This window comes from Halichoerus grypus, chromosome 5 (assembly GCF_964656455.1).
Source record: "Halichoerus grypus chromosome 5, mHalGry1.hap1.1, whole genome shotgun sequence".
Classification (NCBI taxonomy): domain Eukaryota; kingdom Metazoa; phylum Chordata; class Mammalia; order Carnivora; family Phocidae; genus Halichoerus; species Halichoerus grypus.
The window spans coordinates 140,106,622-140,133,459 of record NC_135716.1 but is presented as its reverse complement, the minus strand read 5'-3'; the positions used below and the strand labels follow the sequence as shown (position 1 = coordinate 140,133,459).

At 38.4% G+C, this 26,838-nt stretch overlaps 2 protein-coding genes across 2 annotated transcripts in view; one reads left to right on the top strand and one right to left on the bottom strand.

Moving 5' to 3' along the window:
* HOOK1 (hook microtubule tethering protein 1) overlaps positions 1-10,941 on the top strand; it is a 63,534-nt gene extending 52,593 nt beyond the window's left edge. Inside the window, exons 19-22 of the mRNA XM_036121341.2 lie at positions 484-584; positions 3,385-3,486; positions 4,885-4,953; positions 7,410-10,941. Coding sequence (XP_035977234.1) covers positions 484-584; positions 3,385-3,486; positions 4,885-4,953; positions 7,410-7,580 — 443 coding nt within the window. The 3' untranslated portion in view covers positions 7,581-10,941. The remainder of the gene's footprint in view (positions 1-483; positions 585-3,384; positions 3,487-4,884; positions 4,954-7,409) is intronic.
* The window catches only part of CYP2J2 (cytochrome P450 family 2 subfamily J member 2), a 54,867-nt gene continuing 35,489 nt past the window's right edge, over positions 7,461-26,838 (bottom strand). Inside the window, exon 8 of the mRNA XM_078073060.1 lies at positions 7,461-7,581. Within this exon, the coding sequence (XP_077929186.1) occupies positions 7,552-7,581 (30 nt within the window). The 3' untranslated portion in view covers positions 7,461-7,551. The remainder of the gene's footprint in view (positions 7,582-26,838) is intronic.

Below are 26,838 nucleotides of genomic sequence, written 5' to 3'. Positions count from 1 at the left end.
TAAGTAATTAATAAATGATCTAATCTTAAAGCAAAAAAAAAAATCTAATAAAATGAACTGATTGATATATAGGAGTATCAAACATTGTAAAATATAGTAGAATTAATACTATGGAAATGTAAATAAAATAGTGTATAATCAAAGTAACCTTTAAACATTGTGTAGAAGGCATGCTTTATTTTCTAATGATGGTTGTGATTACATTGTAAAGTGTATTTGCTCATTGAAACACTTGAGAGAAAGGAGAAAAATAGCTGAATAAAGCAGATTTAGATATTTTTTAAGCAAGAATAATATGAAATGATCGAGGATGTATTGGTTATAGTTCAAAAGTTTTAGATAAGAATTCATTACAAAGAAGAAATAAACGTTACTCTTTTAAGTTCTCTCATCAGTCTTTAGAAAAAAATATAATAAGTACAATTCTTGTGTGAAGAGGGAGTATTTTAAATTGGTCATGTTTCATTTCCTTTTCAATAATAGCACAAAAGATCAATGAACTTGAAGCTGCTCTTCAGAAGAAAGATGAAGATATGAAAGCGATGGAGGAGAGATATAAAATGTACTTGGAGAAAGCAAGAAATGTGAGTGACTGGTCTTTTGGAGCCCAACTCTTCTGACTCAGGTTCTTATTAAGCCAGTTCCGCCTGTGGGACTGTTCCTCCCCTCTCTGTGTCACGTCACTTTGCTCCCTCTTCCCTGCCTTGCGGGCCAGTTTTCATGCTCTCTGACTCTCACTCATGAGCATCAGGTAAAACAAACACAGGGCTTTATTGGGACAGTTTTCAGCGGGGACTGGAGTGACCTCATTAGGGGAGATGACTGTTAGGAAGTATGGAACCTTTAGCTCTTAAAGTGAACATTTGCCTTTTGTGAAAATTTAGCTCTTCAAACTTGTTTAAAATTGTTTTAGCCTTCAGTCTAGATTAGACAGTTAGGCACTATTCTGATGTTTACCAGACTAATTTTTTTTTCCTTATTTCAAACTTAAATATCTGTAAGTGCTATTCTAATAAAATCTTTTATTTCCATGAATACTGCATATTTTCCTAATTAATTATAAGTATTCTCTCTTAGAGAATGTTAATATACTTTTTTCTAGTTATTGAATAAAAGGATTATATGATGAAGCTTAAAAATGCTGCTAATATGTCTGTTCTTTTTATGTTTAAGTTTTATATTTATTAAGTTGTAAGTACCTGCAGCAACAGATAAACCTCATGATCTCAGGGCTTAAAAGGTAGAAGTTACTTCTTGATCACAGGAAGCCCATCTTTCAGTGGGGCAGGGGCTCTGTTCCGTGCAATCTGCCAGAGCCCCCAGCTGACAGAGGCTTTGCCTTCTTGAACGTGGCATTCCCAAGCTCACTCGAGATAGTCCAGCCGGTAGACAAGGGAGGCCAGCCTAGACTGCACTGGAGGAGATTTGTGATGGGGCAGCCTGGGAGCCGTGAACCACTTTCACCCTCATTTCAATGGGCGACTCAGGCATGCAGCTTCTAGAGAACCCTGGTAAACAAAGGCAATCAGTCTCTGCCACAGTCCAGTTTCTCTCAACTACAAAAGTATACAAAAGTATAAATGCTCTTAGTAGAAAACATAAAACATAGAAAGGTTCTCAGAGATAACTGCTATTAACTTTTCGGTGTATTTTCTTACCAGAGCATTTTTTTCAATGTATATTGTCTCCGTGATTGCTGACCACAATACAGACCACACACACACACACACACACACACACACACACATACACAATTTGTATGATCATAGCACATATGATTTTAAAAGTTAAAACACATTTTAAAAGTTAAAATAATTTCCTCATGTTATATAAATGTAATTTAATACTTATTGAGCACCTGTTATACTAAGCACTGGGAATACAGCAGTAAACAAGACAGACACTTATGGAGCAGACTTTGCAAAATAAAAGAATGGCTGTATGATACTCAGTTGAGTGGGGTATATCATAATTGACTTAGTCATCATCATCCTGTTGTTGGAAATAGTTCATTTCCATTTCTTTTTTCTTCTTGCTTCTAGAAATAAGACTATAGGCAACATATTTATACAGAAAGCTTGCCCCTTATTTTGGTTTATTATCTTAGCCTTGTTCCTAGGTTAATGGGTCAAATGGAAGTTCTAGGTCAAAGGATAAGAAAATATTAAGATGCTTGATACTTATTTCTAAATGATATTCTAAAAGGATTACAACTAAATAGACAAAGCACTGACAATGAATACCATATTCTTGTCATCATTGAGCACTATCATTTAAAAAAACAATTGCTTGTGTAATAAATATGATTGCATTTTTTTACCTTTACGTTATTTGGAGGGAGAGTTAATTATAGTAACATAATGTCCATGATAGAAAATTCAGAAAATAGTGAAAAGTCACAACCATACTTTTTATCACCTAGAGGTAACAAATTATGATGTGTCTTTGTAATTAAATTATGATTTAAACTCTGCTTTTATAATGTGAACTCCGTGAGGGCAGGCACCGAGTCTCCTATATCCCCACGTGCCCCCACCAAGTGCCTGCCATATTCGGCACTCAGCAAATTGTTCTGAACGAACTGCAGGAATGTTTAGTATATTACCTTTTAGTCTTTTTCCCTTACCTCTATAAATATAGGTGAAATCTTCCTCTTTAAATAATTTTAAATCTTTGTTAATAGATTTGTAATTACATCATACAGGTGATCTTATTATTGGAAATTTGTTTTTGTTCCTGACATACACCTGATATTTCTGAGTTAATTTCTTGTTATTCTGCTGGCTACATAGTTTGCTTGAGTCTCTGAACAACATTCTGATTGAATATCTTTTACCTAAATGTTAGTAATTTCCATAAATGTGATTGAGCCACCCTCTGGTTTGCAGATAAAATCACCAGTTTCTATTATATTGATCTCATATATTGAATTACATTTAACTAGATAATGGTAGTAAAAAGATTGTTGCTATGTATTTTTTGTTACTTACTTTGTATAATCAGTTCCCATATAATTATCAAATTCATTTTAATTTAAAAAAATACTCATCATATAAATATGAAAAGTGTTATTTCAAGACCTTAGTGCTCAAAGCTTAATAAGACTAAATTACTGTCTGAGTACCAAGCCTGTGAGAAAGGAAATTTTATTTTGGGAGAGGGATCTTTCCATTTTTGTACTGAAGTTTGATACCATTGTACCTTTATAGAATGCTATTTTTGTTATTCAAATTTAATTGCCAAATAAGCCATAGTTAGTACCTGGATAATTTTACTTTCTGGATAATTTTCCACTTTATTTACAGAGATGCTATAGACAATGTTATTATATTTCAATACTTGATAAAATAAAGTAGATGTAAAATATTTTTTTTCTTTAAACAGGTAATAAAAACTTTAGATCCCAAATTAAATCCAGCATCAGCTGAAATAATGCTACTTAGAAAGCAGTTGGCAGAGAAAGAGAGAAGAATTGAGATTCTGGAGGTAAAATTTTCATATTCACACATCTCCTTTTAATTATCCTGTGTAACCCTTGTGATTAATTGCTGTCATATATCTGCCGTAAATGATCAAGAGATCAATGAGAGGTTGGTTGAGGTCAGAAGTTAGAGATGTCATGTTTTAGCACTCGGTGTTTATTACAGAGTCTCGCTAGCCCATGAGATTGGTCTCTGCGAGTGCATGTACTCTGCTGCTTTGTATCTCTCTTCCCCACAACAGCCAATCATGTGGATATCCCTTAGTGTCTAATAGAGTTCTGCTATAATATTAGCTCCTTTTAAAATTATGTGGATTAGAGTTCATTCAGAAAATATGAAAGAAAGAAAGAAAGAAAGAAAGGGAAAGAAAGAAAGAGGGAAAGGAAGGAAGAAACCAAACTCACTTTTTAAAAAAGGTACCGTACTCAGTTAACCAGATTTTCTTTCTCTTCTCCCTGTTCCTCACTTGAACCTAAGTAAAGCTCCTTAGTTGCAATTCCTGGGGGGAAGAAAGTGCTCAGAGAATCCAGTAAGCCCTTGCACTAAAATGGCAGTATTGGTTACTAATCATGCACAGCTATGTTAGTGATGACACCTCATTAACTAGCTGAGTCTTCAAATTTTAGAAGTTATTTTTGTGCTAATGATATCATTTTTACTACTTGGGTTAATTATGTCACTCTGGAATTGTATGTTCATAGATTTTGTAATTGGACATGTTCTGGTTTCCTTTGCAAAGTGTTTTATATCATATATATTATAGCAAGATGCTCATGATACAAAAAGCATACAAGATATGAGGGAGGCACATGAGCATCTTGCTGTAGGAACATTCAAATAGTTTAGTTTATAATGAGTCAACTGTATCTGGTGCTCAGTGAAATTACAAAATTTGCTGTATTCAAGGAATTAAATAGATGTCGAAGGTAGTGTGCAAATATGGCCACAGGCAATCTAGTATACAGATCACCAAGAATTAAGAGATAAAAATTTGTGTTAAGCTTTATAGAGATTTTAAAGGATTTTCTGGGATATGTTCTACTATATCCTCTTTCTCCTTAGTTTTGACTCCTCCATAGGTGCAGCTCTGTTTTGTCATCTAAGCCAGTTGTTACGTTCTCTAGATGTAGGGGACAGTAGCATGAGAATCACCAGTTTCATGTTTGTTGTTGTTATTGAACATTTCTCAGTAAAATTTTTGAAATAAATATTTACTAGTCATGGTCTTATTCTTTCTTAAAGGCATTGTGCATGCATTCTCCATGATTCTGCTCAGATTTTGACTGCTTTATGCCACACAGTGCATTTTTTAAAATTCTCTGAGCACAGTGAAAAAATGATTCCATTTTTGGTAGTTTCGGTTTATTTCTGGGATCTTGATAGTCCTTGTATCTTTTTCCAGAGTGAATGTAAGGTAGCAAAATTCCGTGATTATGAAGAAAAACTCATTGTTTCTGCCTGGTACAATAAGGTGAGTTGACATTCAGCCAGTGATTGGATGTTGTACTTATCAAACATTTTGACCATGAACCATAGGAGGAAATACATTTTATACCACAAATCACTACCTGTACATGTTTACATATGTAACTGAACAGAAGTTACCCTGACTGTGTGCATTGTACTCAGGTATCTCCTGTCATAGTTTCTCTCTCTCTCTTTTTTTTTTTAACTTTGGTCATACTTAAAATTGTATATTTTAATTTAATGTTTTTGGTTGATTTTGATCTTCTCAAAATAAGTAAATTGATTTTGTGACTCATCAACCTTAGTTGATACACGTGAAGCACACCTACAACAGTTCATAAATATTTCAAAAATTGTCTTGAGTGAAAAGACTTAATTTGAGCTTCATAGGTGTTTCTGTAGAAGTAGGAATATCTGTGCAATGCAAAATTAAGTGCTTCTAGTACTCAACATTTATTTTAACATCCCATAAAGCCTCTAAGTGTGTCTTTCACTGTTTTTTTAAAATCAGGAATATTCAGGGCGCCTGGGTGGCACAGTTGTTAAGCATCTGCCTTTGGCTTAGGTTATAATCCCAGGGTCCTGAGATCGAGTCCCACATCGGGCTCCCTGCTCAGCGGGAAGCCTGCTTCTCCCTCTCCCACTCCCCCTGCTTGTGTTCCCTCTCTCACTGTGTCTCTCTCTGTCAAATAAATAAATAAAATCTTAAAAAAATAAAATAAAATCAGGAATACTCTTCAGTATTGTCTGTCTTAACAAGGAGAGAGTAGTATAAAATTATTTGAAGTGTAGTTTATTTTGTCATCCTTACTCTCAGCAAGATGTTTTCAAGCATTTCATGATATATATGGTTCTTTGGATTATTTTAATCCACAGAGAGAGTAACACAGCCATTATCTACTTTAGCTACTGCTTATTTAGTATGAGAGAATATCACTTTATGGACTCTGTCCATGTGTGGACCCTGTGCTTCACCACATAGAACTGGGTGCCCTGCTTCAAACATGCCTGCTCTTCTATGTCACTGTACTTTTTTCTGTGCTCTTTCCTTCCCTTCTCTATTTGGTAAAATCTGGCTTAATTTAGCAAGGTCATGAAGGAAATTATAGGTGAAGTGTTCCCGGAACCTTCCCTCATGAGTCAGTCATCCTAGTTAAGACTGGGAACATTATTTTCTTTGTTCCTCTGTAGCCTCTTGATACATAAATTATTAAAGATATTAGAGCCAAATAACACATTATTTATTCATTTTCTACCCATGTCTTTTTTTTTTTAAAGGATTTGGGGTTTTTTGTTTGTTTGTTTTTGTTTTTTTCTTTAATTTTTTTTATTATTATGTTATGTTAATCACCATACATTACATCATTAGTTTTTGATGTAGTGTTCCATGATTCATTGTTTGTGCATAACACCCAGTGCTCCATGCAGTACGTGCCCTCCTTAATACCCATCACCAGGCTAACCCATCCCCCCACCCCCCTCCCCTCTAGAACCCTCAGTTTGTTTCTCAGAGTCCATAGTCTCTCATGGTTCGTCTCCCCCTCCGATTTTCCCCCCTTCATTCTTCCCCTCCTGCTATCTTCTTCTTCTTCTTCTTTTTTTTTTTTTTAAACATATAATGTATTATTTGTTTCAGAGGTACAGGTCTGTGATTCAACAGTCTTAACAATTCACAGTGCTCACCATAGCACGTACCCTCCCCAATGTCTATCACCCAGTCACCCCATCCCTCCCACCCCCCACCACCCATGTCTTTTGAGCATTTACTATATTTTATGTATTATATTAGTTACTCATGATTCTAAGCTTAGTAAAATTCTGTTATGTGGTCTAGTGAGAAAAAGTAATGATTTCTCTTACTACGAAACCCACCACCCACAACCACAGTAATTCGTCATGTATCAATCAGTATGTAGATAGACGATAGTGAATGTAAACTGTGATGCATGCATCAGAAGACCTGTTAGAACACCAGTTGTTGGACTCGTCTGCAGAACTTCTGATTTAGTAGGTCTGGCTAGAGTCTACAAGGTAGAATTTGCATTTTTAACAAATTCCCAGTGGTGCAAATGATAATCTGGGGACCACATTTGAGAACCGTTGATCTGAGTTTTTCTCTTGTGCTATGTATGCTCATAGTGGGTAGAGTGAAGGCCCAAACACAAAGATTTACTTTGGAACCTTTTTTTATTGTTATAATGAAGCTGAAGTTTAGAATGTTTTTAATGATTTCAAATTCGGTAGGTTAAAATAGAGAAACTGGATTTTATGCCTTTGTTTCCTCTTCCTTGCTAACATGATGATGCACAGATTAATTCGCTTCTGAACCCTTTCCTTTTTCTATAAAATGAGGAAAACAACAGCTTTATAGAATTTGGGGGATTAAGTGACTTAATAAATGTGAAAAGCATTTTACAGACTCTAAGTAGTGTTGTTATTTGTTTGCTTATTTTTGTTCAGAGTCTGGCATTCCAGAAACTGGGGATGGAGTCTAGACTGGTGAGCGGCGGTGGCACTGGCAAAGACACTGGTGCGTGTCCCCCCGCCCGGTCTTTCTTAGCGCAGCAGCGGCACATCACCAGCACCAGAAGAAGTCTCTCTGTCAAGGTTCCTGCCACAACACCCGATTAAACTACAAAAGAAAACATAAACAGAAGTGCCCTTAAAATAGTTTGTATCCTTCAGTTATCTGCCAGGTTAAAAAAGAAATTTATGAGGGTGGATGTCAGCTATTTAAAAATCAGTATGCATAAAATTAATTTTGTCAGCTGACTTTGGAAACAAAATACAAAATTAGCTATTTCTCGAAGGGAGCACATTTGAGTAGAAGATGTAAATAGGCACACATCTCAAACATTTGTCTTCTGAGAGTGTTATAAGTTCATATTGACTTGGTATATTTTAGTTTAATGTCTTCAGTGGTATGAGTAACTTGGTTAATTTACAATGTATAATCAGTAATAAGTAATTTAAAAATATATCTATATTTGTTTTATTGTTTCGGTCCATATAAAAATAGTCTTGAGGTAGGTACATGGAGAACTATACAAGAGCTATATTTTTTGACTTTATATATGTATAAGGTTTTACCTCTGTCGTCAAATATGTCATCAGATGGGTCTATTCTATCATGTAATGGAAGATATAACATTTGGAAGATTGGACCATTGCAGTGATTTCTGCCATAGTAAAAGTGACTAATTGGAGATTTTGCAGATTCAGGAGACTTCATAGTTCTTCAATGTACCTGTTATAAACAAGGGCTTCTGTACAGCATGGTTGACATGCTAACGGTATGGAATGAACTGACTTTTATAAAAGGTGATTTTTCTGGTGGGAAGCAAGGCAAAAAATATAATTTGTGTGAAATGTCCATACCTGTTTTAATATGATGATTGTAATTATTGCTTTTAAGCATAAGATTATCAGGGCTTTTGCTGAAAAACATACTATAATAGTTTTTTCCTTGCACTGCAAGGAGAGGGTGCAGTGAGGAAACAGTCTGGAATCCGTTTGACTTTTGTTTACGAATTAAGGAATCTGTCCGGGACTCAGTTTATGGTCTTCAGTCCACTTCTGTCCAAACCTCTTCTTTTCAGAGGTGTTATTTTATAATTTTTTTGGCCATTTTTAAGAGTCACACTTTAGAACTTCAGTTGAGTTAGATCTCTGCTGTCCAGTATTGTAGCCACAAGCCATGTGTGGCAATTTCAATAAAATTAATTAAGATGAAAAATTCAGTTCCTTGGTCACATCCGGTCACGCATTTCCAGATGCTTGATAGCCGTGTGTGGCTGGTGGCTACAGTACTGGAGAGTGCAGATATAAGAAAAGTCCATCATTGCAGAAAGTTCTGTTGGACAGTGCTCTGCTAAACCTTTTTATAGGAACTTGGAAATACTCTTTGATATTTGACGACAAGAATAAAAAGTAGAAAAATGTTAGAACTGTTTCAGATATGAAACGGAATTGAATTGTGACATAAAGAGCAGTTTGCATTCCTTAGAGTTGAATACCTTATGTTGTGACGTTCATTGTTAATCTTTCCAGCCATTCAACAACTGCATCCCTCTCAGCGGATGTCTGGACCAGGGGTCAGCAAACTTTTTGTAAAGAGAGAGATGGTAAATATTTTAGTAAATATTGTAGGCTTTTTGAGCCATATGATCTGTCCCAAGTACTGGACTCTGCTATAGGTGTGAGAGCAGCAACCATAAACAATGTATATGAGCAAAATGGATGTTACTGGGTTTCAATACAGTTTTATTTACAAAAACTGACAGTAGGACAGATTTGGCCTGCAGGCTGTAGACCCTGGTCTGGATATTGTCAGCCTTTCTTTGCATGTATGAGTATTGTTCCATTTACAGTATTATTCATTTAAATACTTGGTTTGTAGATTGTCTACCAATACATTTTTTCTAATCATTGACAATACAAGAATTTCCTACTGCAGTTAGGTCTCTTAAGATTTAGGGAGCAGCTACCAGGATGTGTTGTCGCATCAGGGTTACTTCTGTTGACTACCTCTTAGATTTTGATGTTTTTTTATTGGTGCAATTATATTGTTGGTTTGCATTTTTGTATATTCTTAGAGTCTGCTTGCCTGCAACTTTTAGTGAAATGAAATAGCCCTTTGAAAATATTTTAGCATGCTAATTAAAATTTTCCAGATACTATGGCATTTTGGTATATTTTGGTCAGTGTAAGACATCTGCTCCTTTGGTGTTTACTACTTGCTTATAATTGAGATTTTACAAGCTCTTCAAGCTCCCTTTTATTGGAATTTATTGTAAAACATCAATTTCAATAAATTAGTATTTTCACAGTCAATTGCTCATAAATTTTCAATTATATTTGGAATTTCTAAACAATTCATGCAATTTCTGAATTAGGACAGAAGGCTAGATACTTTTTTTTAATAGAGAAAAAAACGAATTTTGTGATTTATCACTTTTCTAGTTGATAAGTAGAATTTAAGATGCTCAATATAGAAGTATTTATACAAGAGTAATGTAAAGTTCTGTATTATTGTGATTAACCATACAGAAATTCAGGAACTGATCAGAAGTGAGATTCTTTTCCACATCTGGTTAATGTAGTGAGATTGACACCCTGTGGGTGGTGCAGCATTATAAATATTCATCACGAACCATGATTTATACATGTCTGTGTTGTGAGGCTTGAGTGCATATGCCAGGGAAGAGAAATCCAGCATTTCTCTGTTTGATAAGGAATTGAATGTCCCAGTGATAAAAGATTAAACTACAGACCAATTTGGAAATGATCCTTAATTTTGAGCATTTGCTCTAAGGTTAATATTCCTCTTTTTAAAATAAAAAGTGTGTATACAAATGACAATGATCACTTAATGTATTGAGAAATATTTGAAGTTCATTCTATTTTTTCAATGAGTAAGGCTATTGAACTGATGATTTAGTATAGATTAAGAATTAATGTCTTATCTAGAAACATTAAACTGAGTATCCTTCATTAAAATGTCATCATCTTTGGTAACTGGATTGCTAATCTGAATGTTAGATAATGCTTCTACATCTACACCTCTTTCTGTATTTTGGCACATTTGGCTCTGTGGGGGTGGCTTTTAGGCCGCAGTACTGTGTTAGGTTCTCCGTATGCATATTTAATGAGAAACATTCCTATGTAAAAAATGTGTGTGTATGGGTGTATGCATACATGCCTATTGTGAACCTGTACATTGCAAAGAAGTTTGGAAATTTGTAAAGCACAACCATTAAAGAAAATAGTGTGCAGTTATTAAACTTGATGTATCTTAAATGTTACATTTAGTTTATAAAAGGTTCTTTCTATTTTCTATGGCAAAGACTTTGACACTTGAAAAATAGAAGCAATACTTGATTTATTTTTGTAAGTATTTAGGATATTATTTTAAATAAATGATTGTCCAATAACAATATAATAGTTGTGAAAGGTTTTAAATAAACTTCCTGATTTCTGTGTCTGACAATTACAGTGGATTTTTTAGTGGGTACGACTGCACGTTTATTTGCTGCTTTAAATAAAGGACTTCAAATATTTAGTTTGTTAAAGAAAAATAATTGCATTAATTTAATTCTTCTAATTTTGTTTTTCATTTGAATTTTTTGGTAAATAAGAAGATGTGTAAAAGTGATTTGCTGGTGTTCCCTTTTATGTCTCTGGTTTCATCACTGTAATCTAGACATTTTGCATTATCATGAAATCCAGAATATTTCTGGGTTTTCTTTGGCAGAGATTGCTACTTATCTCTCCACAACCATTCTCCCTTTCTTTAGTAACAGAATGCCATATTTTTAGTTTGTTACATTTGCCATCCAATGATGGAGGGGTGGGGGAGGGAGAATAACTATTTCCCAGACTCCATTGTAACTAGGTGAGGCCATTTAACTAGGTTCTGGCCAAAAAGATATGAATAGTAGTGAGGGGCAACCCTCAGGGACAGTGGAACAACAAGGAACAAGGCACTTGGATCTCTGATACTGCCATTGAGTCATATCAGCTGTCACTTCCAGCCCAAATTTCTCTTAAGCAATTTTTTTTAAAGCTACTTTATTTTTTTTTCCAGCATCCTACTTATTTCCTAATCTCTACATGTTTGTTAAAATGAGTTGTGAAACTTTTAGGAAAATGCAGGTGTTCCATATTCTTGGAACATGTCTTGGAAAGGTTTAATTCTGTTGCTGTTAAGGGATGCTCAGTAAATACTTGTTTTATCACATGAATGAAGTTCATGTGCCAGATATGCAAAAATGGAGAAAAAAGTGAAATCCCATCTTCCTTTAGATTGATCCCATTATCCCAAAACAACATGCTTCTATAAATCTAACTTCCTGAACTTAGCAATAAATGCTGGCCCAACATCATCACATAATTTTGTGATTAGTTCACTAAGAGCAACCAAAGGTTCTTGACCTGCACTGACCAATATGGTGGCTGCTAGCCACAGTGGGTATTGAAACATAAATTTTAATTAAATTTTATTCCCTCACAGCCACACATGCCTGGTGGCTACAGTATTGGACAATGCAAGTAAGGAAATTTCAATCGTCACAGAAAATTGAATTGGACAGCTCTGTTTTAGATGTGTAGGTTGAATGTATACATTCTGCATCTCTGAAGTTTCAGGTGATTTGTGATCACAGAAATGTAGTGAAGTAAAACTTTCAGACCTCTTCCTGTACACAATGACATGCTCAGGGATAGAGCTGCAGTTGGATTCTTAAACTGGCTATGGTTTCGATGGCGAAGCACTCCACTCCCTTGTCACCTGGGCTGCAGCAACTTGCTATCGGTAAGTAGTAAAAGCTGCAATTTAGATGTCTTGCCTCTTGCTTCAGCTCAAATATTTCCGTCTTCCATAAATCTTTCCAGGGTTCCTCAAACAAGATGAGAGCTATTGTTCTGAAAATTTCCAACTCTGTCTTTGTGACCTTAATGTGATCTACTTTTTTTTTTCCCTCAAATGTCTGTCCCACTACATTGGGACATATCTGAGACCATTGGCCATATCTGGTTCATCTCTGTTTCCCCTACAGTACTTGGCACAGTATCTTCTACACAGTCAATATATATGTACTAGCTGAACTAGACTTGCTGATGATGCACAGAACGTTTTCTTTAGAAATCCAGTCTCAAGACGCTCTGAAGAGATAAGGGAAGTGCATTGAAGGAGCATCTGAATAGACAAGAAATTAAGAAATGCTCCATCCATGGACTCAGTGAATAAACTGCCACACATGGATCCATACCTCTGAGAGAAATCCAGAAAAACCATTGTGAGAGACTTGTGCATACTAGGTGACTAAGGAAATAACCACATTGAAACAGGTAGGAAAAGCTGAAACATACTCTCACCATAAACCCTGCCCCCAGCAAACAGTTTCTCCCTGGGGAGGGAAAGGTTTGGACCATACATCCAGCATCCCAACTTTTATGGCTGCTACCTGAAGAATGAGGTTCTAACTAAGCCATCTCTGGGAGCTGATGGGGCCTGGTATTTGCTAGTCTAGGACCTCAAAGAACAAGGATGTGGTTTTATTTTATTTTTTTTTTATTTTGTATTTATTTAAATTTAACCAACATATAATTCATCATTAGTTTTTGATGTAGTGTTCAGTGATTCATTAGTTGTGTATAATACCCAGTGTTCATCACGTCATGTGTCCTCCTTAATGCCCATCACCCAGTTACCCCATCCCCCCTTCCACAACCCTCAGTTTGTTTCCCAGAGTCCAGAGTCCCTCATGGTTTGTCTCCCTCTCTGATATCTTCCCCTTCAGTTTTCCCTCCCTTCCCCTATGATCCTCTGTGCTATTTCTTATGTTCCACATATGAGTGATGAAACCATATAATTGTCTTTCTCTGATTGACTTATTTCACTTAGCATAATCCCCTCCAGTTACAAAGATATGGTTTTAAACGGGTGCACAAACACTTCCTGGGGCTCTTCCCCTGGCTCAGTGCTGAGTGACAGGCAATAAAGCTCAGCTCTGAGTTTCTCCCTGGAGGGGCTTAACTGCACATCTAGCACTCTAACTTTCCCTGCTGCCTGAGGATTTGCCCACTAACTAGCCTGCATTTAGAAGCTGATGGGGTAGGCAATTACCAGCCCTCTGGAGCTTGAGCAGGCTTGTGAGCACTTCCTGTAGCTTCTCCCTCTGGCTCACTCCAGTGAAAAAACCAAGATTTCAGCTTCTCCCTGGAAGGAGTTGAACTATACATCTACTACCCTGACTTTTCCAGCTGTTGCCTGATGGTCTAATTTCTAACTTTCTTGTCTCTAGGAGTTGACAAGGGGCAGCCTTCACTAGTCCCTTTGGGTCTATAGAGAAGGCGACAGTTTTGAATGGCCCTGCAGGCTCCTGTTATGACTCCTCATCTCAGCTCATTCTGCAATAAAATCCAGCATCTCTCTGGAAGGGGGACTGTATACTACTGCCCTGACTTTTCCAATTGCTGCCTGATAATTTGGCTTCTAACTTGCCTGTTTCTGGGAGCTGACTGCACAGGTAATGACTAATCTTTTGGGATTTTTGAACAGGTGTATGGGCACTTCCCACAGCTCCTATATCCAGCATGATACAGCAATAAAACCAAGTCCCCAGCTTCTCCCCAGAAGGAGTTCAACTTCACACCTAACCTCCCTCCCCCCAGCCTTTTCAGCTACTACCCAAGGGACTGGCTTCTAACCCAGCTATCTGTGAGAGCTAGCAGGACCCAGCACTTGCTAGGACCCTGGGGGCAACCGAAAACAAAACAGCGTGTGTGGTCTAAATGAGGGAGCAGGAATTTACCACAACTCCACTCCCCAGCTTAGTGTAGAGCAAATGAGTGATAACCTCCTGTTCCCAGCTTCTCCCTGAGGAGAGAAGGAATTGGACCACACACCTAGTGCTCCAAACTTTTCTAGCTGCTATGTGAGGAACTGGCTTTTATCTCACCTTTCTTGAGGCACTGACAGGACTTGGCATACTCCGTTCTCTTGGGGGCTACTAAAAGCAAAGATGGCAGCTTGGACAAGCACACAGGTTTGAGAGGCATTCAGAATCTCTGGCCAAGCTGATTTGTGAGGCTCATCTCCTATACGAGGCCAGTCTGTGAAGACTGGAAGAGGTGGGTGTTTTATCTAATGTGCAGAAACCAACATCGACTGTCAAGGAAAATGAAGAAAGAGGAAAATCTGGGGCGGGGGGGGGGAAGATGGCGGAGGAGTAGGGGACCCTATTTCAACTGGTCCCCGGAATTGAGCTGGATATCTACCAGACCACTCTGAGCACCCACAAAACCAGCCTGAGATGTAAGAAGATCTGGATCTCTACAAACAGAATATCGCAGGCGGTTGGTTTTGAGGTTCGAAGCAGGGAGCCGTGATTCTGCGGGCAGATATCGGAGGATAAAGGGCAGTGGGAGGGTGCCTGGCCGTGGGGATCCTACACCGCAGGTGAGTGACAGCCTCATGCGCTGCGGACGGGCACAGACTCACAGACCAGTAGCGGCGGGAAAGAACTTTAGGGCAGCCCCTGGGGTGAAGGAGCACACTGGCGGGGTCGCACGCACGCGAACTGCAGCCCCCCAGACAGAAACCGGAGCTACGGTCACGCGCACGCGAACTGCAGCCTCCGAGACGGAAACCCGGTGCGCCGGGGTTGCGCCGGTGAACTGCAAGCCCTGGGGTGGAAACCCCAAGCGGCGGAATCGCGCGCGCGAATTGGGAGCGGCTGGCAGTTTTAGAAACACAAAGGGCAGAGACGTGCCCCGACCTGGAGGCAGGACTGGGAGCACTGCGGAGGGGCGCACAACCCAGGATGCTGCAGTTTATAGCAGCACGGACAGAAACGGAGACGGTGTGGCCTGGAGAGCTCACTGAAGAACAGACTGCGGTCTCTCCGCTCTGCAGAGGGTTGGAAACGGTCTCTTCTGCTCTGACTCGCGGAAGAGACGCGGAAAGCCGCCAGGGAAAGGCGCCAGAGAACAAAAGCCCCCAAAACTGATTCCCACTGAGCCCATCCCCCACCACAGGGGCGCAGGGCAATTCCACCCAAACAGGGTTGCCTGAGTAACAGCACAGCAGGCCCATCCCGCAGAAGACAGGTTGGGAAAACAAGAGGCCAGCAACCCTAAGGTCCCAAGAAAACAGGTGCATCTTGCTTGGGTTCTGGTCAATAATTTGGACTCTATACATTCCCTCAAACACCCATCAACAGAATGACTAGGAGAAGGAGCCCCCAAAACAGAAAAGACTCAGAGATTATGACTTATGCTGCAGATTTACAAATGGATGCAGATATAACCAAGATGTCAGAGATGGAATTCAGGCTAGCAATTGTGAAGACAATGGCTAGAATGGAGAAATCAATTAATGGCAACATAGAGTCTCTAAGGGCAGAAATAAAAGGTGAATTGGCAGAACTTAATGCTATCAATGAGATCCAATCCAATCTAGATAATCTAACAGCTAGGGTAACTGAGACAGAAGAGAGAATAAGCGATCTGGAAGACAGTATAATAGATAAAAAGGGAAAAGAGGAGGCCAGGGAAAAACAACTCAGAATCCATGAAAATAGAATCAGAGAAATAAGTGACACCATGAGGTGTTCCATTGTCAGAATAATTGGAATCCCGGAGGGAGTGGAGAGAGAGAGAGGGCTAGAAGATGTATTTTAGCAAATTGTAGCTGAGAACTTCCCTAATCTGGGGAATGAAACAAACATTCGAGTCCTAGAGGCAGAGAGGACCCCTCCTAAGATCAAGGAAAACGGGCCAACACCCCGGCATGTAATAGTAAAACCTGCAAATCTTAGAACCAAGGAAACCATCTTAAGGGCAGTTAGGGGGAAGAGCTTCCTTAAGTACAGAGGGAGGAACATCAGAATAACGTCAGACCTATCCACAGAGACCTGGCAAGCCAGAAAGGCCTGGCAAGACATATTCAGGATACTAAATGAGAAGAACATGCAGCCAAGAATACTTTATCCGGCAAGGCTTTCATTTAGAATGGATGGAGAGATGCAGAGCTTCCACGACCGGCAGAAGTTGAAAGAATATGTGACCACTAAGCCGGCCCTGCAAGAAATATTAAGAGGGGTTCTATAAAAGGAGAAAGACCCCAAGAGTGATCTACAACAGAAATTTACAGGGACAATCTATAAAAACAACGTCTTCACAGGCAACATGATGACAATTAATTCATATCTTTCAATAATCACTCTCAACGTGAATGGCCTAAACGTTCCCATAAAACGGCACAGGGTTGCAGATTGGATAAAAAGACAGGACCCATCCATATGCTGTCTACAAGAGACTCATTTTGAACCTAAAGATACATCCAGACTGAAAGTGAAGGGATGGAGATCTATCTTCCATGCCAGCGGACCTCAAAAGAAAGCTGGGGTAGCAATTCTTATATCAGACAAATTAGATTTTAAACTAAAGTCTGTAATAAGAGACACAGAAGGACCCTATATCATTCTTAAAGGGTCTACCCAACAAGAAGATCTAACAATTGTAAATATCTATGCCCCCAACATGGGAGCAGCCATATACATAAGCCAACTGTTAACCAAAATAAAGAGTCATATTGATAACAATACGTTAATTGTAGGAGACCTCAAAACTCCACTCTCAGCAATGGACAGATCATCTAAGCAGAAAATCAACAAGCAAACAAGAGCTTTGAATGATACATTGGACCAGATGGACCTCATAGATATTTACAGAACATTCCACCCTAAAACAACAGAATACTAATTCTTCTTGGGCACACATGGAACTTTCTCCAGAATAGACCATATACTGGGTCACAAATCAGGTCTCAACCGATACCAAAAGATTGAGATTATTCCCTGCATATTCTCAGACCACAATGCTCTAAAACTGGAACTCAATCACAAAAAAAATTTGGCAGAAATTCAAACACTTGGAAGCTAAAGACCACTCTGCTCAAGAATGTTTGGGTCAACCAAGAAATCAAAGAACTTAAACAATTCATGGAAATCAATGAGAACAAAAACACATCGGTCCAAAACCTATGGGATACTGCAAATGTGGCCCTAAGGGGGAAATACATAGCCATCCAAGCCTCACTCAAAAAAATAGAAAAATCCCGAATTCACCAACTAACTCTACACCTTAAAGAACTAGAGAGGGCGTCTGGGTGGCTCAGTCGGTTAAGCGACTGCCTTCGGCTCAGGTCATGATCCCACGGTCCTGGGATTGAGCCCCACATCAGGCTCCCTGCTCTGTGGGGAGCCTGCTTCTCCCTTTCCCACTCCCCCTGCTTGTGTTCCCTCTCTCGCTGTGTCTCTCTCTGTCAAATAAATAAATAAAATCTTTAAAAAAAAATAAAAAAAAAGAACTAGAGAAAAAGCAACAAACGACGCCTAAGCCACGCATTAGAAGAGAAATAATTAAAATTAGAGCAGAAATCAATGAATTAGAAACCAGAAACACAGTAGATCAGATCAACGAAACTAGAAGTTGGTTCTTTGAAAGAATTAATAAGATTGATAAACCACTGGCCAGACTTATCCAAAAGAAGAGAGAAAGGACCCAAATTAATAAGATTATGAATGAAAGGGGAGAGATCATGACTAACACCAAGGAAATAGAAACAATTATTAGAAATTATTATCAACAACTATATGCCAATAAGTTGAGCAATCTGGATGAAATGGAGGCCTTCCTGGAAACCTATAAGCTGCCAAGACTGAAACAGGAAGAAATTGACAACCTGAATAGGACAATAACCAGTAACGAGATTGAAGCAGTGATCAAAAACCTCCCAAAAAACAAGAGTCCAGGGCCTGATGGATTCCCTGGGGAATTCTACCAAACATTCAAAGAAGAAATAATACCTATTCTACTGAAGCTGTTTCAAAAAATAGAAACAGAAGGAAAACTTCCAAACTCATTCTATGAGGCCAGCATTACCTTAATCCCCAAACCAGGTAAAGACCCGATCAAAAAGGAGACTTTCAGACCAATATCCCTGATGAATACGGATTCCAAAATCCTCAACAAAATCCTAGCTAATAGGATCCAACAATACATTAAAAGGATCATCCCGGGATGCAAGGGTGGTTCAACATTCGCAAATCAATCAATGTGATAGAACACATTAATAAGAGGAGGGAGAAGAACCATATGGTCCTCTCAATTGATGCAGAAAAAGCATTTGACAAAACACAACATCCTTTCCTGATTAAAACTCTTCACAGTATAGGGATAGAGGGAACGTTCCTCAAGTTCATAAAATCTATCTATGAAAAATCCACAGCAAATATCATCCTCAATGGGGAAAAGCTGAGAGCCTTTCCCTTAAGATCAGGAACACGTCAAGGATGCCCACTCTCACCACTATTGTTCAACATAGTACTAGAAGTCCTAGCAACAGCAATCAGACAACAAAAAGAAATAAAAGGTATTCAAATTGGCAAAGAAGAAGTCAAACTCTCTCTTTTTGCAGACGACATGATACTTTATGTGGAAAACCCAAAAGACTCCACCCCCAAATTACTAGAACTCATACAGTGATTCAGTAATGTGGCAGGATACAAAATCAATGCACAGAAATCAGTTGCTTTCTTATACACTAACAATGCAACTGTAGAAAGAGAAATCAGAGAAATGATTCCATTTACAATAACACCAAAAACCATAAGACACCTTGGAATAAACCTAACCAAAGAGGTAGAGGATCTATACTCTAGGAACTACAAAACACTCATGAAAGAAATTGAAGAAGACACAAAAAGATGGAAAAATATTCCATGCTCATGGATCGGAAGAATAAACATTGTTAAAATGTCTATGCTACCCAAAGCAATCTATACCTTCAATGCCATCCCTATCAAAATTCCAATGACATTTTTCAAAGTGCTGGAACAAACAATCCTAAAATTTGTATGGAATCAGAAAAGACCCTGAATCGCCAAGGAAATGTTGAAAAAGAAAGGCAAAGCTGGGGGCATCACGTTGCCCGACTTCAAGCTATATTACAAAGCTGTGATCACCAAGACAGCATGGTACTGGCACAAAAACAGACATATAGACCAATGGAACAGAATGGAGAACCCAGATATGGACCCTCAACTCTATGGTCAAATAATCTTTGACAAAGCAGGAAAAAACATGCAATGGAAAAAAGACAGTCTCTTCAATAAATCGTGCTGGGAAAACTGGACAGCCACATGCAGAAGAATGAAACTCGACCATTCTCTAACACCATTCACAAAGATAAAGTGGATGAAAGACCTCAATGTGAGACAGGAATCCATCAAAATCCTAGAGGAGAACATAGGCAGTAACCTCTTTGACATCGGCCACAGCAACTTCTTTCAAGATACATCTCCAAAAGCTAGTGAAACAAAAGCAAAAATGAACTTTTGGGACTTCATCAAGATAAAACGCTTCTGCACAGCAAAGGAAACAGTCAACAAAACAAAGAGGCAAGCCACAGAATGGGAGAAGATATTTGCAAATGACACTACAGATAAAGGGCTGGTATCCAAGATCTATAAAGAACTTCTCAAACTCAACACCCAAAAAACAAATAATCAAGTCAAAAAGTGGGCAGAAGATATGAAAAAACACTTCTCTGAAGAAGACATACAAATGGCTAACAGACACATGAAAAAATGTTCATCATCATTAGCCATCAGGGAAATCCAAATCAAAACCACACTGAGATACCACCTTACACCAGTTAGAATGGCAAACATGGACAGGGAAAGAAACAACAAATGTTGGAGAGGTTGTGGAGAAAGGAGAACCTTCTTACACTGTTGGTGGGAATGCAAGTTGGTACAGCCACTTTGGAAAACAGTATGGAGGTTCCTCAAAAATTTAAAAATAGAGCTTCCCTATGACCTAGCAATTGCACTACTGGGTATTTACCCCAAAGACACAGATGTAGTGAAAAGAAGGGCCATATGCACCCCAATGTTCATAGCAGCAATGTCCGCAATAGCCAAACTGTGGAAAGAGCCGAGATGCCCTTTAACAGATGAATGGATAAAGAAGATGTGGTCCATATATACAATGGAATATTACTCAGCGATCAGAAAGGATGAATACCCAACTTTTACATCAACATGGATGGGACTGGAGGAGATTATGCTAAGTGAAATAAGTCAAGCAGAGAAAGTCAATTATCATATAGTTTCACTTATTTGTGGAACATAAGGAATAGCATGGAGGACATTAGGAGAAGGAAGGGAAAAATGGGGGGGAGGGAATTGGAGGGAGAGATGAACCATGAGAGACTATGGACTCTGAGAAACAAACAGCGTTTTAGAGGGGGGGTGGAGGGGGGACTGGTTAGCCCGGTGATGGGTATTAAGGAGGGCACATACTGCATGGAACACTGGGTGTTATACGAAAACAATGGATCGTGGATCACCACATCAAAAACCAATGATGTATTGTATGGTGACTAACATAACATAATAAAATTAAAAAAATAAAATAAAATAAAATACAAAAAAAAAAGATTGAAAAAAAAAGAAAGAAAGAAAGAGGAAAATCTGTTCTAGATAAAAGAACAAGGTAAATCTCCAGAAACTGACCCTAATGAAATGGAGATTTCTGATTTACCTAACAGAGAATTAAAAATAATGATCATAAAGATGTTCACTGAAGTCAGGAGAACAATGCATGAGCTAAGTGAGAATGTCAACAAAGAGAAAATATTAAAAAGTACCAAACAGAAATCATAGAGTTGAAGAACACAATAACTGAAATGAAAAATTCAAAAATAAGCTTTAGTGACAGACTAGATTAAGCAGGAGAAAGGATCAACAAACTAAAAGGTCATTGGAAATCATTTGGTAAAATGGGCAAAAAGAAAAAAGAATGAAAAAGAGAGCTTATGAGACTTAGAGGATACTAATTATGGGAGTCCCAGAAGGAAGAAAGAGAAATGGGCGGAAAGCTTATTAGAAGAAATAATATCTGAAAACTTTCCAGACCTGGAAGAAAAAATAGAAATCCAGATCCATGAGGCCCAAAGGATACCAAATAAGATGAAAGAGACTCACACCAAGACACATTATAATCAAATTGTCAAAAGTGAATGACAGAATTTTGATACTGCAAGAGAAAAATGACATGTTACACACAAGGGAACTCCCTTGAGACTATGCGCAGATTTTTTCAGCAGAAATCTTACAGTCCAGAAGGGAATGGGATGATATATTCAGAAAGCTGAAAGAAAAAAAAAAAAATCCTGCCAACCATGAATACTTACCTGACAAACCTGTCCTTCAAAAATAAGGGGGTGGTAAAGATTGTTAGATAAACAAAAGCTGAAGGAATTCATCACCACTAGCCCTGCCTGAAAAGAAATACTAAAGGGAGTTCTTCAAGTTGAAATGAAAGAATGCTAAACAGCAACAGAAGAGCATAGGAAGTATGGAAGTCATCAGCCAAGGTAAATATAATACTATATTACTTTACAGTGGTGGGTAAATGACAAAGTATTAACAGCAACTATAAATGATATTAATGGATACACAATATAAATAGATGTAAATTGTGACATCATTAACATATAATGTTGGGGGAAAAGAGGTTAAAGTGTAGAGATTTGTTAATAAGTGAGGTTACCCACTTGAAATTGTCTGTTATGATAGTTTATGTAAGCTTCATAGAAAAATACTTACAGAAGTTACATAAAAGAAAATGAGGACAAAACCAAAGCTTATCAATAGAAAAAAAATACACAAAGGAAGACAACGGGAGAGAAGAAGGAAAGAACTACAAAACAAATCATTTAACAAAAGGGTAATAATAAATTCTTCTGTATCAATAGTTATTTTAAATGAAAATTGATTTAGCTTTTCAATCAAAAGATACAGAGCAGCTGAATGGATTAAAAAACCTAGGACTATGTGCTATCCATAAGAAAGAATAAAGCAGGCTAGAAAGTAAAGGGCTAATAGAAATGGAAGACAGTCCTTTCCTATGGCAACCAGAAGAAATCAGGAGTATTTTTCAGCCTTTAAAAAAGAAGGAAACGCTGCCGTTTGCAACAAGGGTGAACCTGGAGGACATCATGCTAAGTGAAATAAGACAGACAGTGAAAGACAAATACTGCATGATATCACTTAAATGTGAAATCTAAAATGCCTAACTCATAAAAACAGAGAGTAAAACTGGTTGCCCAGGGGCTGGAGGGTGGGGGAAATGGGGTGGTATTTGTTAAAGGGTACAAAGGTTCAGTTATGTGGGATGAATAAGTTCTGGAGATCTAATGTACATCATGGTGATGACAGTTAACAATATTGCATTTCATACTTGAAATTTCTAAGAGGCTAGATCTTAACCCCCTGCCCACCCTCCCCCCCACACAAAGTTAACTATAGAGATGATGGATAAATTATGTGGCTTGATTGTAGTGATTTTTTTCACAATGCATACTTACATATAAAAACAAGTGATACACTATAAATATATACAAAAATGTCTCATTAAAGCCTCTTAAATTGAAATAAATATTAATTAGAATTTATTAATATTTTAAAGTTGTTAAAAAATAGCTTATCCTGTTTTTTGTATCATAAATCCAATGTCTGGGTGTCCTCAGGGAATTTCTGTTGTTTTCTTTGTATCCTGTGTGTCGGCCATAGTTTGCTATTTCTTTACCTGGTTCATAATTGGTTTGTTAAAAATTTGACATTTTAAATGATATGATGTGGAAACTCTGGAAATCAGGAACCACCCAGGTCTGTTACTGTTACTGTTGTCGTTTTTGTTGCTTCTTGTTTGGTGACTTTCTGGGACGAATTCTGTAAAATTTCTATTCTCCATCATGTGCAGCCACTGGATGTTCTGCTCTGTTAGTACTGCGTTCAGTCATGTTTGGACAGAGGTTTCCTTAAGTGCCTTGAACCAGTAAATGTCTCAGGGCTCTGCATATGAGTTGGGTTACATCTTGGACACACTAGCAGGTAGCTTACAACTCTGTCTTAGCTTTAATTTCCTGCTTCTGCAGAGCCTCAAGGTCAGCCAGAATGAGAGATTAGGGCCTTCTCAGGTCGTTCCTGGCCAGGCACACAATCCTTACATGTGCCTGGCCTTTTAGATTCCCAGAAATATATTAGAGCTGTTTGAAGCTCCCGTGGACATCTCCTTCCCCAGTTTTCCCTTTTAATCCTCTTGTGAGCACCAACTGGTATCACCACCCTGGTTACTGCAGTGTGTTGCACAATTGTTACCAATGTTTTTCAACAAATGCCTTACAGTGTGGTTCACACAGACTCAACTTTGAGTCAGGTCAAATAAAGACAAGCCCTGAGAATGGGGCTTTTCAGGGAACTGCCAGACAGGTCAAATAGTGACAGTTGTCTGGTGCTCCAAACCTGTCCTACTCCCTCCAGCGGTTACTTGGTGCTTGGTTTTTTCAGCCCCAGGGCTGTGAGGTTGCTGCTTTTTAAGGAGACTGCAGAGCTGGGGAGAAGAGAATGGGAATAGGGTAAGTTAAAATGCCACAGAGCTTGCTGTTCTTACTGAGATCCAGCTCTTTTATTTTTATTTTTTTTTTTCACCTTAAATGCTCAGATTGTTGCAAGACTTTGGTTACTTTTCAGAGTTCTGGAAATGTGGATTTTGACAACTTTTGTTAGTTTTCTAGCGCTTTTATGGAGGAGTGGCTTTTTGAAGGTCCTTGCTTTGCCATTTCAGAAGATCCCTCCACAGGTCAGATTTCTGGAACTAGAAGGGACCTTAGCATACAGTCTTTGAATGTGAAGTTAAGGCACATAGAGCTCAGAAACTTGCTACATAGCAGCAGGAAATGTCTGACACCCTGCACCTTTAGTGCCCCTGCTCTGCCTTAGTCACTCGGCTGCTCTCCCCCATCCTATAGGTCCAGGAAACATTTACTGAGCATCTACTATGCACCAAAACTGTTAGGGACTGAGCCCATGTGAGCAAGGCAAAATGCCTCCAAAAAGCTCAGTGTAACTGGGAGATTACATGGATAAAGGAAATGAAAACTTTTGAATAAAATCCTCAGAGAATGAAGGAGGGAGCAACCAACTGGCTGAGAGTCAAGAAAATGTCATTGAAGAGTTGACGTCTAGGCTGGGTCTGCCATGTGTCATGAGATACTTATTACAGGAAAAAAATTGCTTATCTAAAAACATGAAGATGTCAGAGGACCTAGTCTGTCTAGGGAATTGATAGGAGTTCACTTGTTTGGCAGAAATACTAAAAGATGTAATTGATGAAGTGAGCAAGTTTCAGATCATGAAAATTATCATACACCCAGCCAAGGAGCAGGCCCACACATATGGCCGTGCACAGTCCAAATGCAGAGGGTGCCATTCTCCTAGACTACCCATGATGGCACACTGGGATTTCAGAGTGCGGCAGCCCATCAAAGGATTTATGATGATCCTGTAGTCAATAGGGAGAATATATTGTTCTGTGAACCTAGTGAGGAAAAGATCAAATTGTATAGAAAAAAGGTGTAGAAATAACTAAAGTTTTTGTCTAAAATAACTGTAACAACATTACAACTACAATTTAATCTATTATATGCCAAACACACTGTGACTTTGTTTAATATAACATATAATAATTATATAATATATATGGTATATTATATAAATTTATATGTTTAATATGTATTAAAGTAACATTTTATATATAGTATATATATTATATATATATAATAGTATATATAGAGACACACACATGCATATTTGGTGTTCACAGTAACTACAAACATAAATATGTATGGTCCTCTCAATTAAAATGCTGATGTATCAGACAGTTTAGGATAACTTATGCTGCATAATCAACAATCCCAAAGTCTTAGTGGCTCACAAAAAAATAGGTTTGTCTTATTGCATGTCCATCTTGAATCAGCTGTGACTCGGCTTTATGTCTTTGTCAACTGGTTGTAGGCTGACAGACCTTTATCTGGGACATTGCTGGTCTCATGGCAGAGAAAAAAGAAACATGTTGAATCTGTGGAACTTTTGCTCATTTTATCGAGCAACTGACATGGCCACTCTTGGATGTATCAGGGCAATTATACATAATTGTCCCACCGGGAGGAGTACCACAAAGAAAGGCGACCCAGAGAGGGATAGTGGCTCTTTTGATCAGTTTCCTAATTTACCAGAGTAGGTATCATTTAATTCTATTTTACAGATTAGGATATGAGTTCAGGAAAGTAAAGTAGCCTGTTTAATTCACAGGTGGAAGTTAATAAATGGTAAAACCTGGAACTGAATTCAGGCCTGGCTCCCAGTTCATCTGACTCTCTGTGCTACACTCCTCCACCCCCTTGCATCTTTTAATGTTGTTTTATGTACATCAGAGCCCTGTGATATTTTTGGACCTTTGAACTATTTGGACTGAGAGAGGCCTCTGTTCTGACCCTGATTGTTGCAACGGCATCATCAATGACTCCATGCCAGCCCCTGAAAGTGGCCCTTTGCATTTGACCCTTTATTCTTGCTTAATTTCTTATCTGCTTCAAAAGCAGAGGGAAAAGTTCTTAGCTTTTCAGAGCAGAACACATAGCTCATGGTGAATGCACAAAAACACAGATAGTACAAAATACCCATCCAGGGACATCAGCCTATCCTTGAGAAGTAAGCATGGGGAAAAGGAATAGGTGGCCCTATTCCAGAAAGCCACCTGGAAATGGAACAGCCACCTGGGAAATGGCACAGTGAGGTAAGAACAAGCTTGCACTCCTCCACTGTGTTGCTGACGGATTATGCAGAAGTTGGCATGAGGACTGAGAAATAGGTCATTGGAATGAGGTGACAAGGACAGAGGGGTAGTGGCAGAGATCTGATTTGGAGTAATAGGTCCAATCTAGCACCAGCCCATAATTATTCTACCTTATTTTATTTATTAATTCGCTATTTTTTTTTGAGCCCTATTATGTTCCAGGCACTGTTCTTGAATAAGATACTGTTCCTGCCCTCAAGGAATGTATTAGTTAGCAATTGCTGTGTAACAATGCATCTGAAAACATAGTGGCTTCAAACAATAACCATTTAACTCATAAATCTAAGGTTGGCAGTTTAGGCTGGGTTCAGGTGGGCAATTCTCATCTCAGCTGGGGTCACTCATGCGTTTGCATTCAGCTGCTGGATATGCTTGGGTCCAGCTCATCTCAGATGGTCCTAGAACAGCTCCGGTGGTCAGCCAGATGTCAGCTAGGGTTGCAACAGCAATGACCGGGCCATGTATTTCTCATCATCCATTGGGGTTACATGGGCCTGTTTAAATGGTGGTAGCAGAGTTCCAGAAGAGCAGGCAGAAGCACACAAGGTCTCTACCTTAGGAAAAAAGATCTTCCATATGGTTTAGTCCAGTTTAGCAGGTGTTTTTGTGTTTGTTTGCA